General features: G+C 38.9%; 2 protein-coding genes across 4 annotated transcripts in view; one reads left to right on the forward strand and one right to left on the reverse strand.

Moving 5' to 3' along the window:
- The window catches only part of LOC106963016 (glycerol-3-phosphate dehydrogenase [NAD(+)], cytoplasmic), a 12,099-nt gene extending 4,802 nt beyond the window's left edge, over window positions 1–7,297 (forward strand). The window contains exons 2-8 of the mRNA XM_015057729.1: window positions 380–557; window positions 991–1,131; window positions 1,267–1,405; window positions 2,457–2,569; window positions 3,636–3,872; window positions 4,856–4,962; window positions 6,277–7,297. Of these exons, the coding sequence (XP_014913215.1) occupies window positions 380–557; window positions 991–1,131; window positions 1,267–1,405; window positions 2,457–2,569; window positions 3,636–3,872; window positions 4,856–4,962; window positions 6,277–6,373 (1,012 nt within the window). The 3' untranslated portion in view covers window positions 6,374–7,297. The remainder of the gene's footprint in view (window positions 1–379; window positions 558–990; window positions 1,132–1,266; window positions 1,406–2,456; window positions 2,570–3,635; window positions 3,873–4,855; window positions 4,963–6,276) is intronic.
- Window positions 7,298–8,887: 1,590 nt separating this feature from the next.
- The window catches only part of LOC106963014 (glucose-6-phosphate 1-dehydrogenase), a 15,474-nt gene continuing 4,643 nt past the window's right edge, over window positions 8,888–19,718 (reverse strand). For all 3 annotated transcript variants that reach the window (XM_015057726.1, XM_015057727.1, XM_015057728.1), the window contains exons 2-14: window positions 17,816–17,896; window positions 17,492–17,610; window positions 14,864–14,901; window positions 14,645–14,753; window positions 14,335–14,552; window positions 12,988–13,146; window positions 12,494–12,619; window positions 11,565–11,658; window positions 11,292–11,478; window positions 10,980–11,215; window positions 10,051–10,127; window positions 9,788–9,880; window positions 8,888–9,689 (exon numbers count right to left, since the gene is read on the reverse strand). In XM_015057726.1, the coding sequence (XP_014913212.1) occupies window positions 9,599–9,689; window positions 9,788–9,880; window positions 10,051–10,127; window positions 10,980–11,215; window positions 11,292–11,478; window positions 11,565–11,658; window positions 12,494–12,619; window positions 12,988–13,146; window positions 14,335–14,552; window positions 14,645–14,753; window positions 14,864–14,901; window positions 17,492–17,605 (1,542 nt within the window). In that variant the 5' untranslated portion in view covers window positions 17,606–17,610; window positions 17,816–17,896 and the 3' untranslated portion in view covers window positions 8,888–9,598. The remainder of the gene's footprint in view (window positions 9,690–9,787; window positions 9,881–10,050; window positions 10,128–10,979; window positions 11,216–11,291; window positions 11,479–11,564; window positions 11,659–12,493; window positions 12,620–12,987; window positions 13,147–14,334; window positions 14,553–14,644; window positions 14,754–14,863; window positions 14,902–17,491; window positions 17,611–17,815; window positions 17,897–19,718) is intronic.

Raw genomic sequence — 19,718 nt, forward strand, 5'->3', positions numbered from 1 at the left:
TTTTTCTTTCTTGTTTTTTTTTGCCCTTTGCCTTGGCCAAGACGGCTCGCAGACCCCTTTTTTTTTTTTTTTTTTTTTTTTTTTTTTTTTTTTTTTTTTGGACATGAAATAAAATCAGTATTAAATTGGGTGTGATGGCAGTTCAGTTTCTGTTAAAGTTACGCAACAGATAATTCCTTCATAATTACCTGGAAAAGTTTCTTCTGAGTACCACCAGTGGTTAGTTGTGCCAAAAAACTAGAACAAAATCAGTTCATCTTTTGATCAGCCTTTCGGTTTGTGCAGGTCAGAGAATGGAGTGTGAAGAGAAGAAGCCATAAAGGTTTTGTCATATACACAATGTAGGTCAAACACTAACCTGTAATTGTTAATCACACAGGGGCTCTGCTATTGCCAAGATTGTTGGTGCCAATGTTGCTCATAATCCCAGATTTGACAACACAGTAAAAATGTGGGTGTTTGAGGAGACTGTGAACGGGCGCAAGCTGACCGAAATAATTAACACCAGCCATGAAAATGTGAAGTACCTGCCTGGGCACAAGCTGCCAGCAAATGTGGTAAGAAACCGTTGATCTCTAACATTTTCATGTTATCATCAGAGTACGGAGGGCCAGAAATGCCACAATCACCAAAAAAATGAATGAAGAAGTGCTACATAATTTTCTACATGTTATGTTAATGCATATATATTTAACCACAGTTAATTAGACGGGTCACTAATGATTCATTTAATAATTTTAAATTAATCGAATATTAAAGATGAACATGTCAAAAATAACAGAGCTATCATCCTGAACAAATATTGAGAAATAATAATGCATTAAAGTTAAAAAATAGTGACAAAGCCCCATAAAGCTTTGGACCGGCCCTTTTTAATCAGCTATATGCTTGTTTAGATGTTTCTATCTGCTCTTAAAGTGTCACTTTTCATTAGTCAAGCGGCGGGCTTTTCAATAAAAATGTCCTTGTTTTGCGACAACTTCCTCCCAGCTGGCCGTGCCGGACCTGGTGGAGGCGTCCAGCGACGCAGACATTTTGGTGTTTGTGATCCCGCACCAGTTCATCGGCAAAGTCTGCGACACAATAAAGGGAAAGGTTAAAAGCGACGCGCTCGGAATATCCCTCATCAAGGTCTGACTTTGCTCCTGGAGCCTGGATTTTAAAATCAGATAAGAATAATTCACCTTTCATCTCGGAGCTCTGGCCGAGTGACGCAATGCGATCTTTGACTCAGACACCAACTGTTGCACATTTTGCGTCCTGCAGGGCGTAGACGAGGGGCCTGATGGCCTGAAACTCATCTCTGATGTGATCCAGGAGAAACTCGGCATCACAATGAGCGTGCTGATGGGAGCCAACATTGCCAATGAGGTTGCTGATGAGAAGTTCTGTGAAACCACTATTGGTGAGCCTGATGATGAGGCTACGCATTCTCAATTTGACCTTTTTAACATTTTGTCATTTCCTCTCCTTGTGTGTCTGCAAAGAATTTACTGCCAGCAAACCTCTTTTGGCAGAATTAATACTTGTGGGAATATTGAGACAAATTCAGCCTGTTTCTCTGTTTTAAATGGGACGTATTGTGCAAACTTCACATTTTGTACTTCCATTTGGGACTCTACTGCTTCTAAAAAACTAAAAAAAAACCATTTAGCTACAAGTTAATGTATTAATGTGAATGCATGTGTGAATGGGAATGATTGATTACAGTGTAAAGTGTCTTTGAGGATCCAGAAAAGAGCTATAATTTATTGGAGTCTGGAAAATGAATCTCAAAAACCTCTGGAAAGTAATATCACAAATTTGCAGGCACTGCTTGTTACCTAGCAACCCCAGCCAAGCCTAGCCCGTCACCTAGCAACCCAAGCAGAGCTTCAGCATCAGATGACATTTGGTCATCTGGTTTTACCTCTGTCTGGGCTGTACAATGGCTGCTGGAAAGGAGAAGTGTTGTTTTTGTTGACTTGCCATTTAGAAACCACTTGCTGCTTTCTTGTCAGTTGTGCTGGAGGCTCTACTTCTGCTTCTCAAAGATATACAAGCCAAGGTTTCCCCCAGAGAACTAACTTGCTAAGCCCGGTGGTTGGGGCGCTCAGCGGTCGTTCATCCAGCGGCCTCCCGTGTTTTTGAGTTAAAAAATGTTTAAAGTTGACAAGAAATATGAAAATAACACTTGACAATTATGTTATTGTAAGATTAATTATCTGAACACCAACTATAGTCTTAAAAAATGCAAACATAAAAAAAAAAAACCTTAAATAAGCAATGCTTAGCCTGGTGGGGGCACAAGTAAAGCCTGGAGGCCCACCAGGCTTGCAATAAACTGGGAGAAGCCTTGACAATCGTATAATTGGGCATCTGTTTGCAGCCATTTTCATATATATATCTTAACCTGCTCATGGAAGCACAATGGGTCACCTGTAACACAGCCAGTTGTTTTTCTTTTAAACTTACAGGCTGTAAGAATAAAAACCATGGGACTCTCCTGAAGGAGCTCATGCAGACCAGCAACTTCAGAGTTACGGTAGTGGAGGAATACGATGTGGTGGAAATCTGTGGCGCCCTGAAGGTGAGCTCTCAGAAAAAGCTGAGGTGTCGGTGTTTAACTCGAAGTTCAAACAAGTTCTTCTTATTTTATTCTGCTATGTTGGGTAGAAACCATTCACAGCATCCTGAAAAAATATTCACAATTTTTACTACAATCTAAAACCTCAGTGTATTTTATTAGGGGTTTACTGTAACAAAATATGAAAAAGCTTAAGAGCATGAATTATTTTAGGAGATGTAAAAGTACAAAACTGAAAAAGGTTGAGCCGTCATTTCCTTTGTCTCAGTGCGATGTTTCCTTCCAATCAATACGTTCATCATATTTAATGTTGAGGGAGTTTTGAAAGTGCATGTTATTGCAAAACCCATTGTTTCTAACAAAGACAGCAATTGTGGGCACATAGGAAGTAGGTCAGTACTTTATTGATTGTAAAACTCTTTGTTTGTCCAGTCTGTATGGAAAACACACTCTGCAAAAAGAAATGGTAAAAAAATGTCAACATTTTTCACTAAAAACTGCATTTGTATGCGGAGGATAGGTTCATACAGAGCAGGAGAAAATGTCACTTTTTGCTAAATATTCCTGTTAGTGCAGACAGGGTCTGTGTGTAAATGGTTTAAAATATAGAAACACAGGTTTCAGTTTTGAACCTCCCAGAATCTGTTTTTTATTTTTCTATTTTTAGTGTGACCTTTAGATTTTCATATGAGCTCTGCTTCTGTCTAGCAAATATATCTTCAGTTAGTCAGTAGTTTTGTTGGATGTTTGCGTCTGCAGTGCTCAAACATTCAGGCACAGCTTCGTTGGAGGAGAAGCGCACGGTGTAGGTGTGTGTGGATAAAAGGGAGGAGAAACCAATTTAGTCAGACTGAGGTTATAATCTCCAAAAAGCTCAGAGGAATAAAGGGATGTGATTAATGCTGCGGATTTAATGAGAAAGATGATGAAGCTCGTTCATTCACTGATGGGACGGATTAGTTGAATGTCATTAATTCTCCAGATTGTCTGCAGAGTTTGCAGGTGTGTCTCCGGGTTTTATTTCCACCTGTGGGGTTTGCTGACGCTTCCCGCTTCCCTTGTTGTGCAGAACATTGTTGCGGTGGGCGCAGGCTTCTGCGACGGTCTGGGCTTCGGGGACAACACGAAGGCAGCGGTGATCAGGCTGGGCCTGATGGAGATGATTGCTTTCGCCAAGATTTTCTGCAAAGTCGGGCCGGTTTCCTCGGCGACCTTCCTGGAGAGCTGCGGCGTGGCCGACCTCATCACGACCTGCTACGGCGGCCGCAACCGCAGAGTCGCTGAAGCTTTCGTCAAGACGGGGAAAGTGAGAACCTCAGTTTTCTTGTCTGATTCTCTTAAAAAAAAAACATTTTAAGTAGAAAAACTTTCACAACTGTCTTACAAAAGGTATAACTTTCATCGACATAGTCATGCTTCTTTATGTTTTTGTTTTTTCTTTCATCCGTTTATCTCAGGCTGTCGGTAAACCTTAAGAAATGTTGGAAGGTACCAACAAAGGTTTTAAGAAGTCGCCGTTTCAAAATAGAAATGCTAAAGAAAACTTTTGCCAGAGTTTTCTGTGACTGGCTGGATCATTCAGATCAATCTCAACAAATTAGAAGCTAATTTAGTTCAGTAATTCAACTTAGAGCATCACAGTACATCAGACACTCTCTATGCAGAGGGTTATTGCTAAAGAATCTGGCTGTCTAGAGTGGATCCAAGCATCTATTGGTGGAAAGTTAAGTGGAAGGAAAAAGTTTGATCATTCAGGAGTTTTGGGAGATTCAAGGCAGCTGGGGTCAGAGCCTCAACACCCAGATGCCACATTGCTTGTGTTAAGTTATTCCTGAATAAGACCTGTCAGAAACCTCCAACAGACATCTGTTCCTCAGTTCTCCAAAATGATCTCTTCAAATGAAAGTAAACTTTCAATTTTATTTGGAAATCAAGGTTCCAGTGTCTGGAGGAGTTGTGGAGAGACATCCACTATATGCATACGTTGCATAGGACATGCATTTCTTTATTAAAAATAAATTTTTTCATCATTCTTATGTGATATTCAAATTTTCTGAGCATCAGAGTCATAATCATCCAAATTAAGAGAAATAAATATTTGAAAAAAAAAAATCACCATGTATATGTAACTAAATCTTAGAATTTAATTACTAAATTAATTTTTGGGCGATATCAAGATTAATTTAGATGAATAGTATCTGAAAGGTTATTTCATGTTGACTGCTGGTTGGAGCTTTGTGGTCTTTTTTTAAACAAAGTTTTGTGTTTTCTGTTGCATGTTTGTCTCAGTCCATCGAGGAACTGGAGAAGGAGATGCTGAACGGACAGAAGCTGCAGGGACCAGCGACAGCTGCTGAGGTTTATCTCATCCTCAAGCACAAAAACCTGGTTGATAAGTAAGTCGAGAAGGAAAGTGAAGTGATTTGTCACTTCTTTCTCTATTTAAGCTTCCATTAATACTTTGTAGATGTGTTTTTAGTTTGCTGTACGATTGTACTTCATAAATTTATGACCAACTGAAGGTTTTTCCTGGATTATAATATATTTTTTTTATTCTTTGGGTGGAGGTTTACGTTCCCTCGCAATACTTTTGCGTTCCCTCGCAAAAGGTTTTGCGTTGCCTCGCAATAATCTACTGATCAGTTCATGCGACATAATTGATACTGTAAGCCTTTTTTACGGTGGCCGCCGTACTTTCTGCTTTAATACAAGCTTATAAGGTTTTTCCATGGACTATTGAGTTATTATCGCGGGGTAATAAGTCATCTGATTGTGTCTCTATTGTGTGTCTGAATGGTTTAAAGGGCTGCTTTCAGTGCCGTTCCATCTGAGCCTTAACAGACATAAACATGCAGTAAATAAATCTATTTTCAATCAGATTTTTGCATCAAAGACTTAATAATAATAAACACGTTTTATTATTATAAAACACAGCAAACTAATGGTGGTAGACGGCCGCACTGGATTAACTCGGGGAATCTCATCTGTACGTGTATCAATCAACTCCAAACCTCTTCTTTGTTCTGTCACAATTATCGATTTTTTAAATTTTTATTATGCTCCAAACTTTCTGAGGACTGACCCCCCAGCTCACCCGCTGCCTCATACACACCGAGCCAGCAGCGTCACCTTCCCATTCATACTTAATGACAGTCACGCCCACATCGACACGCCCACCACCAGGTGTCAAAGCCGCTGCTCCTGTCATATCAATAATTACTTATTTCATTCATATTGCTCAGCCTCAGTGAAAACGTGTTTATTATTATTAACGCTTTGGTGCAAAAAAAACTGATTGAAAATCGATTTATTTACTGCATGTTTATGTCTGTTAAGGCTAAGATGGAACAGCACTGAAAGCAGCCCTTTAAACCATTCAGACTACGAACACAATGGAGACACAATCAGATGACTGATTATCCCGCGATAATAACTCAATAGTCCATGGAAAAACCTTATAAGCTTGTATTAAAGCAGAAAGTACGGCGGGCACCGTAAAAAAGGCTTACAGTATCAATTATGCCGCATGAACTGATCAGATTATTGCAAGGGAACGCAAAAGTATTCCCCATGTCCCCTAGGGGGCTCCGTAGAGGTTTTATAGAAGAACATCGGGACTTTTGCCTCTTCCTGCACTGTTATGTTTTTTGTTGTTTTTTTTTAAAGCTGCACTAACGAGACGCGCATTGAAAGCTTTTGTCCTTGTTCAGGTTCCCTCTGTTCAACGCCGTGTATCAGATCTGCTTCCAGGGCCACCCGGTGTCAGAGTTCATCAGCTGCCTGCAGAACCACCCAGAGCACATGTGACGAGGTGAAAACCGGCAAAGTGCCTTCTCTACGGGAACGCCGCGGCCTCTTTTCTGTTCACGCTCGAGGAGCGCGACGCGTCGCTTTGCGGTTTTCGCGCGACGCCTCGATTCCACGTTGAAGCTGCACAAGGTCTATTTCTGACATATCGTTTAGGGATTTCGTCCCGTTTCCAGATGTTAAGAGAAACTTGAAGGATAATTTGTTTTGTCACCACGTGGTGGTCAGACAAAAACGTTTTTATGTTTCTACGCTTGATCTTAATCAGATTTTATGGTGTCCATTTTGAATTGCAGTTAGACTGAACTCCTCTTTGTAGGACATCTAAAAAAATGTGACCTTGATTATCAGTGTTTATATGCTACTACATTATCCGCTCTGTTATTAATGTTTTTAATAGTTTTACAGCATTAACGTGTCCGTCCAGTGAATCACCATGAGTTATTGGATTACATCCCATCTCACTAACTCTGCCCTCCTGTACTGTAATCGAAAGATGCTTTTAACGTGCAAAGCTAATGTGCCTTATACTGAAGGGTCGGCCTTGAAACAGGGAAACCCAAACTCGGTGCAGTTGTTCCAAAATTTTTATTTAAAACTGAAGATGAACATTTTCCAGTAATTTAGGTGAATTACTCCTCAAGGCAGCCAATTGTCTGTTTGTGGGAAGCCAATTTTAAAGGTTTTATTTAAAGAGTAAGTACTTTAATGATCCTGTGTAAATTGTTGCTCAATGGTGTTAGATCCCTAATGATGGATTTGGGTTTCTTTAAAAAAGAGCTGTGTTGTATTGTCAGATAACATCCATCCATTATTTGTTACTGTGATCCAAACATGTTTATACTTTGAGACATTATGTTAAAGAATGTCTTCATCCGTCTGAATAAACCACTCCTGGTGTTAAATCAAGTTTGACGACATTTTCCTTAGTAACGTTAAATTGAAATGTTGCTGCGTCACGTTTTTGTGCCTGAACTTGAGGCACAAACTAATGGCTGAATTCTTCTGAGAGCAGAATTAATTACAGTAAGTTTAGATCCTAAAATAGCCTCTTTTATGTTACTTTAAAAATGCTGCTGGATGCAAATCGTCCAAAATGTTCCACATTTTTCCTGGTAGTCCACAGAATATTTTCCCAAAGACATTTGGGAAGAAGATTGTAGTTATGCAAGTGTCGGTCTTTTGTTTTTGGTTAGCAGGTAACACTGACGTCACCTGATGTCATCTGTGTTTTAGTGGTTCGGTGTTTTTGTGATCTCCTGGTTGAGTCGTAGATGCTTTTGGAATAATTTTAGTAGACCAACAACTCTTCCAAGTTTTCTATATTTGTGAAATACTGGGGTTCACCAAAGCTTCAGAAACACCGTTGTAATCTGGTCCAGACTGATGGATGCTGATGGTTTCGTTTCGGGATTTATTGATTCTGCAGGTCAGGCAGTGATCAGTCCTGAGTGTGGCTGGTGGAGTTTAACTCTCAAGCTCAGTTTAGCCTTTTGTTTCCATTTTTTTTCTTTTTAATACAACCATCCATCCATTCAGTCAAGATCTGCTTTTCATTAGAGTGAGAGGATGAAGTGAAGTTCATCCTGAACAGATTACAGGATAAACCGAGTGGCTCCTGAATACTAAATTTGAAAACACTTTTTTTAATGATTTGGGTTTTTGCAAAAAGAAGAAATCTGTAAAGGGGCAGATTTACCTTTTCACAGCACGAAAGACCATAAAACAGTTTCTTACAACTCACTAAATGTTAGATCTCCAAGTTTAAAGTTTTGATACCGTACCCTGACCAGACTACCCGTTAGCAAGTAGTCTGTGTGATATTGTCACTTATCTTTATTAACCATTGGCAAGTTTATTACTTTAAAGTTATAAACTACTTAATGTGTATTTTTCATTTTGAGTTATGTACAGAAATCTTCTGCTTTATTAAAAGCCTCATTTCAGATAAGTTGGGGGGGAAAAAAAGATTTCTTCAAATTCAAAAATACTTTGATTCCAGAGAGAAATTAAATGCAACTCATTATCCAAGGTTTCAGCTGTAGAAGCTGATGGCTGTGGACAGGATTTCCTGTAGCAGTCTGTGTTACAGTGACTCTAAAGAAGCCTCTGACTGAAAACAGACTGCTGTAAAGCAGTCTAACGATGGTGAGGGTTGTCCATAATTGTTCTTAATTTCATGAAGAATCCTTCTTTGCTCCATCAGCTCCAGATCTTCCTCATCAAAACAGAACCAGCGCTCTTTATCGGGTTGTTGAGCCTTTTTAAGTCCCTGGATCTGAAGCTGCAGCCCCAAAAGATGAGATGACAGAAGAAATCTAGAACAGACTTAATCAACCGAGTATTTCTGCAGATGACAGAACCGAGGTATACAAAGTGAAACTAAATGGTGAGAGTACAGCTCCCTGTGGTACTCCCCTTTATGTAACCTTTTAGGTTTTATGCAGCTCCTTTAGGTCAACCCGTTTCTTTTCAATGTGTCAAATTATTTTGGGCTTTGAAACATAAAACAGAATAAAGAAGCAAAACTAGTTTATTCAAATAAATGGAAGCATTGCTACTTTTACATAGAGAGCAGCAGCATTCAATATTACATTCAGCCGATTTGTAGCCAAAAAAACCTGCTGCCTGGATGTGTTCAAATATAGAATCAATAAATGGAAAACAAAAAATGTAAACAAAGTGGAATGAAGCTTCGATCTGGGCGAGCGCAGGCCCAGCTTGTATTGCTCGTTCTGCCCAAAACCTAAAGGCTTGTGCTAATTTATGCATTTATCCTCCACACGTTCTACCTCTTTGGTCCCAAACAGGGAAAGCAAAGCAAAATAATAATCCTACTTGTGTTACTACCAATGCAGAGCAAGTTTAACAGCATTACAATCAGAAGTTAGAAATAAAAAAGTGTAAGACTAACAGCTGGTGTTGTTCTGCCACCAGCTGATGTTTGCTTGTTCCTTTTACCAAGTCATGATGGGAAACTTAAATTCACCTTCATTGCTTTTGTCGAATCCAAGTTGGTCTCGCCATAAAGTAAGACATTGTTTCAGTGTGTATAAAAAAAAATTAAGTATCACTGACCGCTTGGGCACTTAAAATTAATTGATAATTCCTGAGGACATAAAATGTTTTGAATTTGTTTCTTGCTCTTCTCCTGGATAGCTCACTTTTTCTGCTGTGCCCCTCCTACTCTACCTGCCTACCTCTGCTCCTGCATCTCGTTACTATTCAAAGTTTGTGAGGGTTGACCCATTTGTAAGTGCCTTCATAACGAAATCCAACTCTCTTAACTAGGTCATCTGCTTCCGAGGGGCCACGACTGAAAGAAAGAAAAGAAACGGTTACAAATTGGGTTCATGGCAAGAAAAAAAATAAAATAAAATCTTTTCCCCAGAAGGCAGAATTTCTATTCATTACCTTCCATATTTATAAGGAATCGGCTTTGGCTTTTCTTTGTCAATCTGATGGAGAAGAGGGGTGAAGATCCGCCATGCTTCTCTCAGTTCATCACTGCAGCAACAAGAAGAGTCACAATATTCAAGGAAATTTAGTGTCAACTTATTTGCAACTCAAATTTCACAACTGATAAGATCAAACTGGTAATGCACGTTGGCGCCATCTAGCGAAGCTCGTGCAGGATTACCAGGTTTAACAGGAAATGAGGCGGGAGAGAAACCGACCTGCGTACAAAGTGCATTTGGCTCCCACAGAACACGTCCAGGATGAGTCGCTCATAAGCGTCTGGGAGTTTCACATCCTGGGAACAGGAAGACTTCTTTAGTCTGTTTGAAACATCTGGTTTATGTTTGAAACAACTTGATGCAAACATTTCCCCACCTTACTGTCTGACAAATCCAATCAAGAATCTTATTTTAGGTCGGATGAGATTACCAAAATTATTTTGATGAGCTAAAAGCCGCAGTCAGAATTGTATGTGGAGTTTCTCATATGTGATTTGTAAACATCATTGTTTTTAACCTGCTGACTTAGCTGTATGATTCAGGTTAATGTCGATGTGGAAGACCCATTTGTGCCCAAACTTCCTGCTTGATGTCTTGAGATGTTAGTTAAATATTTCCACATTATGCTATTTTATGAATTACACACAACTTAAATCCCATTATACCTCTAATCTAACTAGAGTACAGAGAACTGCAAAACAGGAACCAGGAAAAGGTCCTCACTGTCCACACTTTACCCTTGGCTGGTAAAAATGAATACATTTGTAAAAGTAAACACACATTTCACATCAAACTCTGATGGCTATAAATTTGGATATTTGTGCTTCTATATGATTATTTGTCTCTACTGATGAATGTGGAAGCTGTACTCAAACATACACCAGACTTGTAAAAGTCCAGAAGTTATTTGGGCTGATTTCTTTGCATTTTTCTATGATGTCCAACAAGGAAGCAGTTTGTTTTCTTAATACAAGCCACATTCATGCCTCCACAACTGATTACAAATCAATGACATAATCGTCAAGACATTCTCAAATTGCTTAAAGGCACAGTAATCATGCATGTTAACTTCTGATGTGAACTAAAGTTAGGTTTGCCGTCATGCCACTGAAAAGTTTAAAATGAGAAACAAATCAGGTGCAGCCTGCCTTGTATCTGCTCTTGTAGGTGAGGTCCAGCTCCGTTTCCTCAGGGCTGAAGTAAACTCCGGGTTTCTTGCTCATCATCTTGGCATAAATCGCCTCGTTGGGTTGCACTCGCACCACCAGCTCGTTCCTCTGACACTTGTTGTCAAAAATGTCTCCTGGGACATCCGTGAACTGCAGCCGCACCTCGGCTTTCCTCTCGTTCAAAGCTTTGCCGCAGCGCAGGATGAACGGGACGCCTGTGCAGGAACATTTTCAAGGCCTTACAAAAAGACGACTCGACTACTGAACTTTTAAAGAGTTGGTTCTCTTTACCATCCCAGCGTTCATTGTGCACATAGAGCACAGCCGTGGCAAAGGTGGCCTGAGTCGATCCTTTCGGCACGGTGGGATCGTCGAGGTAACCCAGCTTAGCGTCTCCTTCGCCCTCAGGATTCCCCACATACTGACCCAAAACCACATCCGACATGGTCACTGGAGGAATACACTTCAGCACCTTCACCTGCAGCAGGAAAATCGGTTTTGAATGAATCGGTAAAGAGGGTAAATGTGAAGCATTTGTTTGTTTGCAGCAGATAAATTCAGCACCTTTTCATCCCTGACGTCGTCGGAGCTGGTGGAGGCTGGTTTCTCCATGGCAACCAAGCAGAGCATCTGGAGCAGGTGGTTCTGCATGACATCTCTGATCGGGACAAAGGGAACAAACAGATCGTTACGCAAAAGACACAATGACGCCTGAGATCACAGGGAAACTGGATAAATGTAGACCGTAATTTGTTATAAACAGCTCCAAAATCAATTCATTTTTATTCCAGCAGAATAATCTCACACCCTCAAAAATACGAAAATTTTCTATTCAACCAGAACAAAAAATCCACATGACAAAAACTCATAAAAACAGTTAATATTGGACAAAGAAATGAACCAACAAACCAAAGTTTTTATTTATGCTTTATGTTTTTATCAGTTTTTTTCAAAGTCTGTATTTGTAAGGTGTTGCTCATCAAACTGTGGCTAAAACTTCATACTGAGCGATAATGAAAAATGTTTATAACAGCTGGAGCTTTGAAAAAGAACTGAACAAGGACAGCTTCTGGACTTTTTTTAAAGGTTTTCTGGAGGAATTTAATGAATAGTTAATGGACAGGAAATGGAGAGTAGAGGGAAGAGAAAGGTGATGATAATTATCCTAAAAGTATGGCTAAATCAACAAAAATGGTTAAACAGGAATAAAAACCCCCAACCTTATTTAATAAAAAGGAACCAATGGAAATGGTGTTTGCACATTATTAACACCAGGGGGCGATGATATCAGTGTTTTTCTTAAGGTAAAATGAAAAGGTTTGATACTTTTTTTTGTTTTTATATTGGCATAAATATTATGTTGTTTCTCTGTTACTCTGTAGTTTTTATTTTTATTCATTATAAACCAAAATTATTCTGAAATAGTTCTACCAGTAGTAAAATATTTGTACATTTCAGTTTTTTTTTGTTTTTCGTTTCCCCCCCTTCCTCACCGAATGATGCCAAAATCGTTGAAGTATCCTCCTCGCCCCTGAGTGCCGAACGGTTCTTTAAAGGTGAGAACGACGCAGGCGACGCTGTCTCTGTTCCAGATCGGCCCAAAGATTCGGTTCCCAAACCTGCACAGAACGACGCCACGTTATTTTTTCCAAGCTCAGCAGAACATAAAGCAGCCAGGTAGCTGCTCATGACAACACACCAACATTTATATTCAGCTTTGTTCTTGGTTAATTTAGATGAATCGCAGGAGCCTTTAGAAAACAGAGAGTAATTTAATTTAATCCTGCTTTAATCAGACAGTCGTTTCAGCGTGAAATTAAAAACAGAGAGAGCTCAGAGTGCATTTGGGTTTTATTAAAATGCTGCAGGTCAGTCAGACGCTGCTACAACTAAAGCCAACTAATGAAAAATAAGCAGAGTGAATTTCAGTATTTTAATCTTTATAAAGTATCACAGCAAAGGCGAGATGGGAGGACGGTTTTCGTACCTGAGCACCATGAGGTTCTGCACCATTTCTTTGCCCAGATAGTGATCGATCCGGTAGATCTGATCCTCGCTGAAGAGGGAGGAGAGGTGTGTGGACAGCTCCTCTGAGCTCTGGAGGTCGTGTCCAAAAGGTTTCTCAACAATCACTCTGTTCCAGCCCCTAACCAGCACACACAGGAAGACGATTCAACATTCAGAAAACTCATGAATGAGTTTGCTTGTCTCAACAACTTGTGTCTCAACTATTACATTTTTAAAAGTCCCAACATTTCCACACTTGTCCTTTGAAAAGTCACATTTCCAAGCCCCTCCCTTGATTCATTGATTCATGGTCAGTGGGAAGCTGGAGATTTTCCCACAGACACAAGAGACGACTAAATACCACGAAGAAAGCTTCGCTTAGCTGAGATTAAGACCAGAGGCCCTCTTGGCATCACCTGACAATCCTAACCCAAAACTAAGCGATTCTGAAGACATTGAGTAAATTACATGACAAAAGAAGTCATGGTCAAATTTAATAGAAAGAAGGGAAATTAAAGATAATTAGATGCTGTAAAAACATAATTGTGGGGAGGAGGTTCACGTAACCCGAGACGTACAACCGGGATGATGAAATTGTTTAGGTCAAGCATATCCATGTTAGAATGGCCTAGTTAAAGTACAGACAAAAATCCGATAAGGAATCTGTGGCAAACTGTTCTTCCCCCCTCCGTCCTATCTGGCTGAGATTTTTTTGTGAAGAGGAATTGAGAGGGGGGAAAAAATTGTATACAACTCTGGAAAAAATTAATATACCACTTAAAATGATCAGTTTCTGATTTTACTTTCTATAGGTATACGAGTAAAATGACCGTTCTTTTATTCTATGAACTACTGACAGCAGAAAATGAGAAATGGCCAGAATAACTAAAATGATGCAGTGTTTTCAGGCCTCAAATAATGCAAAGAAAACAAGTTCATACTCATTCAGAAACAACAATGCTAAGGTTTTGACTCAGGAGGAGTTCAGAAATCAGTATTTGGTGGAATAACCAGGTTTTTAATGAGGCTCAGTGCAGAGGGCTCTTATTTTTTCCAGAGCTGTACATGTGCAGAGCTGGTGGAGACACACACCCAACACTTGCAGCAAAAAGTAGTTTTAAAAGGCAACGGCTTAGTGACATTGAAAATAAAGCAAAGAAAAGCTTTTCAGTTAAATGTAGAAAATTTCCACTCAAAAATCTGCTGATGGTTCCTTTTGTCACACAAGCTGCCCCTCAGTGTGTGAGCAGGCCGCTGTGGCGTGTTCAGCGCCATTCAGAACAAACACAATAAGAGCAGAGAGTAACAGAGGCCAGTTGGTACTGACTTTGTGCTCATGCAGTGCTGCTTGATGTTCTTGGTGACATCGTGGTAGACTGTCGGCGGCAGAGCCAGGTAGAACAGCCGGTTAGCCTCTGGTCCTCCGGGCAGAGCCAGCATGTGTGCATTGAGTTTGGAGAAAGCGGCGTCGTCTGTGTATTTCCCGCTGATGTAGGTGTTTCTAGCGAAGAAAGCAGACAACCGCTCTGCTTCCGTCTCCGTCACCTACGTCAGAGGGCACCAAAGTGGACGCATCTATAATAGGATGTAACTTAGTTTAATTTTATGAAGCTAGACGTCAGAGGGCCAAATTCTACCTTCATGAATGGCATGCAAGCAGTTCGGATGGCGTCGACTGTGAGGTCGGAGCGAGCAAAGCCGACAAAGTATGTCTCCTCAGGGAGGAGGCCATCTTTAAACAGCCACCTGGGACAGAAAACAGGAGAGGATTTTTCATTACAACCCGCTCCTGACGTTACAGATTAGGAAGCCTTTTCCCCCCATTAGGTTCGGCTCTCCTACTGAGGATCACTTACCACAAAGTTGGGTAGATCTTTTTCTTTGCCAGATCCCCCTGAAGGCCCAAACACATCATCAGAAAGGAGTTGAATCATTTATTTTTGCAGCATTTTAGCCAGATGCATTCCTTTAAAACAGATTTCCCACAACACCCAGATCTGGTTCAGCATTACTAATAACTCTATATACTTAGATAAACACTCATCTTTGTCTCATTCAGGAGTTACACAACCTTGGTAATCCCATCGGAACAAAAGTAAACGGCAAAGACACAACAGACTGAAATACTGATATGCTGCTTCCTGAGGAACCTGTTGCTTCAAAACTAATCTACGTTTACACAACTACTGCTTTGTCTGTCCATTCCAGCTAAGAAACCGAGGATGAGCAACAGCAACACACAGTCTCTCTCAATAAACTGAAATATTAAAGTGGATTTCTTTTCAATAAATCAAAAGTAAAACTTGTATAGACTAACTACAAAGATATCGCTCAAATTTATTTAAATTAATCTGAAATCCAGTTTCTGTTTAATCTATTATATTACACAAAAGAATGATTTATCAAACAGAAATGCCAGCCTACTGAAAATCGATCTCATCATCAGCTTCAGGATCTCTTTTCTTCCTCCTCCAATACTTCAGTAGAGTTTAATTTGTTGGCTAATCAGCTGCAGTGATGATTTGGTCATTAATCCAGGGATGAAAACACAGATTATGATTTCACATTTAAACTGTCACCAACTGACTCATAACACATTTTTAACATAACATAAAAAAAGGCTTAAGTAGTTAAATGAAAAATTTATACTGGATTTCACAGATTCAGTTTTTTCTTCATTATTTTTGTAGAACATAACATTTCTATAATAGATGGGTTTTTTATTATTATTTGATGTAATTGAGGCTGAAAATGTATTTAATCAGATCAATAATGACGTGAAGATTATTGAAATAATCGACAACTAATTCAGTAATAGATTACTCATTAATTAAGTATATGGACTCTAAATCTATTAATCAAAATAAATAATCAACAGATCATCATGACATTGTATTGCTGTTAAGTCAGCCTGAGTTTTCACAAATTGATGTTAGAAATATTTTTCTTAGCTGCAGATGATCAACCATTCACTAAAGAAAGTATATCACTGCATCTAAAAAAAATAATAATACATGTTTTTATTTAAAAATAATTGACTTGCATCTTTTGTTTAATGTTTTTCTAATATTATATAAAAATTAAGTGGTTAAACTGGTAGAATGTGCCATTTTTTTTATCAAATTAATCAGAATAATTAATGCAATAAGCAATTGCTAAAATAATTGTTAGTTGCAGCCCTGGCTCTAATATTCTAATTTTGTGAGAAAATGATCTATAACATTAAGAAAATTAATTAAAATCCATCACTGCTACTTAAATTAGTCAAACAGAACATCCAAAAATGAACTTTCCAGTGTTATTCTAATTTATTAAAATGCTTCCTTAATTAAAGTATAAAATGTGTGGCATGCATGAATATAAGAAGTCAACTCAATTAAAATGCAATCCCCATAACGATGAACTTCTGACCTCACATGCAAGCCAACAAGCTTAGCCGTTTCTCGTTTCCCTTTAAAACACTAATCCTCGTCTGGGAGCTCCCCCAACTTGTAACTCTGCCACTTTGTTTAAGATTGTTTGCTTCCAGAGAGAATTTACACTCATTACTCTGATCAACAGCCTGCAATGCAACACTTTAATTCTCCAAAAGCAACCAAGTCAAGGAATCAACCATGAGATAAAGAATCTCTCTTTGTGTTAAACGTCAAACTCTCCGTTAGAGAAAGTAGTTTTACAACCCAAACAGCCATAAAAGCACAACCAGCTGAACACAGCCTGGCCTTGTCCTTTACATGGCTGCAGATCCCATTGAAAGAAAAGTGCTGACAGACCATGACGCTGCAAAAAAAGCCCACTCCGTTTTATAAAGACTAAACTACAGGAGAAAGAAGCACACCAGCAGTCAAAAGCTCAAAACAAATGTGGTTCTTTAGAGATTTAATCCCCGATGCTTGAGCTTTAAGTCTCAAGAACAAACTGCTAGAGAAGAAAGAGAAATATGAAACGGAGTGAAAACCTACAGGAAGATTAAGCAAATTATTATGCAAGACAAGAAGAAAGAAGGAAATGAATGGCCTCAGATTGCATCAAATGAAATGGTTCCTGAAACCAGACAATTGAAAAGCAGGAACTACAACTTTTTTTTTCTCTCCTATAATTAAGTTGAAGAAGTAGCCAGTAGATTTACTGACAGAAAAATATGAGGAACAAAGACAATTGGATAACTGAAGCTTTTTTCCAGAAAAACACCAAGTATGGATTTAATCTGCAAAAAATCAAATAAAAACAACAGAATCTGAAAATGTTTTAGTTTTTGGCCAAAACACAAAGAGGAACTATCAAAGTTTGAGGGTTTTGAAAGCGGATCAAGCAATATTTGCTCACAGCTTGTTGAAATCAGCGCAATTGTTACTCTCTTTATGTCAAAACACTTTCCAGGAAGCAGCGGCCAAAGGTCCAAGCCTAGAAGTGGAACCAGAACCAAAAATAGAAACGGCAGGTCAGAGAGAACAAGTCATGATCTCTCAGGTCTGGGTGCTCACCGACGCTCCCATGATGATGAAGATGTGCACGTCGGACTGGTGGAACCTTTCATTGTCGTAGAGCTCCTGGCGCAGCTCGCCGAACACCTCCGAACGAGAAAGGGGAAGCGTCATTTTCTCTGAAAAATCAGAAAGAAAAAAAAAAGAGGCAAATAAAGGGGATTATACCATAAGTTTTACTCAACAAAAAGTTTTTAAAGTCTACGCCAGATGGGATTATTAATAGAGATGTGAAGGACAGGATAGATCACCATCAGCTTGGTTCCTACATGCGTCACAGAGTGACCTTATGACCTGGTGTTCAGGACTCTATGGAGGCCTTACCAGGTGTGGCTGAGCTCCCTGTCCTGGAGTCTAATGGCACTTCCTGGTGACCGGGTCCGTGTTTTTGGAGACGGTGGCGTTCTGCAGAGTGACACGGGAAGAGATGCCTCATTGATGCCGATGCTTTATGAATCAAACAGCATTAGTACAAATCCAGAAATATATAATTCAATCAAACATTCAAATTATATTAGACGCACTCCAATTCAATTATTGTTATAATACAGTGTGGTAAATTTCAGTTCATGATGCCAATTTGTAAAATGTTCTCGGAGTTAAAGTAGTTATTTCTCATCCTGGAGAAAAATGTAGAGTTGAATAGAACTGACTCTCATATTAAATAAGATGGTCTAAAAGTTTTGGACAGAACTGCTTTAAAAGTCGCATCACATATTCCTCATACAACTTTTTCGAGACGGTTCTATTAATTATATTTGAGGATGTATTTGGTAATAATTTGAGTAGTTACAGTTAAATTTAATGTCGGTGAACAATATCATTTTGGATTAGCGCAATTATTTTTGTCTGATTTTTGATCATCTCAAATTTCTTCTGAAACAAATCAAAAGAAATATGTAAGGGGTAATACCTTTTTTCCAGAACTATAGTAAAAAGGATAAATAAAGGTAACTATAAGGGACTTCTTAATTTATAAAGCTTGACGTCTTCTGGATTGTGTAATATCCCATCTGCTCCTCAAACTCAACGCAATAGAACTGATGCTTCCATAAACATTAGCAGACATGTCAATCTAAAAATAATATTCCAGACAAAAACCATATGAAGGAGTTTGAAATATTCTCAACAGTATGCAAAGCAAGCGGAGGCTTTTTATCCAACTACAAAAATGCTTTTCTTTTCCTGACGTTTTTTCTGTCACTACATGTCATATTTTTTATTATGTCCAAGCTGAAATGCATGGCATTAATAAACATGCAACACTAAAGAAAAACCTTTTGAATATTTGCCCATTTCTAAATTTCAGTAATATGCCATACCTCTTTTCAGTAAAAAAAAAATCTTTAAAGTACAACCAAAAAAAAAACATCACCTCAAATTCATCATTGCTTTAGTGTTACTGCAGTCTGCACTGACTTGCTAAACAAATTGCAGAATTTAAAACAATAAAGTAAATACATAAGCAATGTTTTAATGTTTCTAAAAGTAATAATCAGGTTATATTCATATATAACTTGATGGCTAATGATTCATTTTTAACTACTGCTTATTCAAATATGCTAAAGGTGAACAAAATCATAAATTCTGGGCTTATTGTTTTCCATTAATCAAAGAAAGAAATAAAATCCATCCATCCTACTTAACCCTGTTTATTGGGTGGGGCAGTCGTTAGAGCCCATCCCAGTAGTCAGTGGGTCAGAGGTTGGGTGAACCATAGTTAGGTCGCCAGCACTTACAGGACTAATTATTAACCTCATAAATTTGACATGTGTTTTTTTGAAATGTGAGAAAAAGCTGGAGAAAACCTAAATATGCTAAAGGAAAACATGCCAACTCAACACAGAGAGATCCCAGTGGGATGGGATGGGAACCAAAACCATCTTGCTTTGAATGAACTACAGTTGATACACCAAACTCAACTAAGGAGGGAAGATGCAATAATCTACCAATGCTTTGACACAGGGGTGTCGAACTCCAGTCCTCAAGGGCCACTGTCCTGCAGTTTTTAGATGTGCCACAGGTACAAAACACTGGAGTGAAATGGCTTAATTACCTCCTTCTTGTGTAGATAAATTCTCCAGAGCCTTGCTAATGACCTAATTATTCTATTGCTGCAGAGACGCATCTAAATGTGGACTGGAGTTTGACACCTGTGCTTTGAGATGTTGACTTTTTGACTACTTTTAGTTTTAAAACTCTTTTTTAATTAGATTTTTCTTAGTAT

This window comes from Poecilia latipinna, unplaced genomic scaffold, assembly GCF_001443285.1.
Source record: "Poecilia latipinna isolate Pla-1442-1.1 unplaced genomic scaffold, P_latipinna-1.0 Scaffold1486, whole genome shotgun sequence".
Taxonomy (NCBI): Eukaryota; Metazoa; Chordata; class Actinopteri; order Cyprinodontiformes; family Poeciliidae; genus Poecilia; species Poecilia latipinna.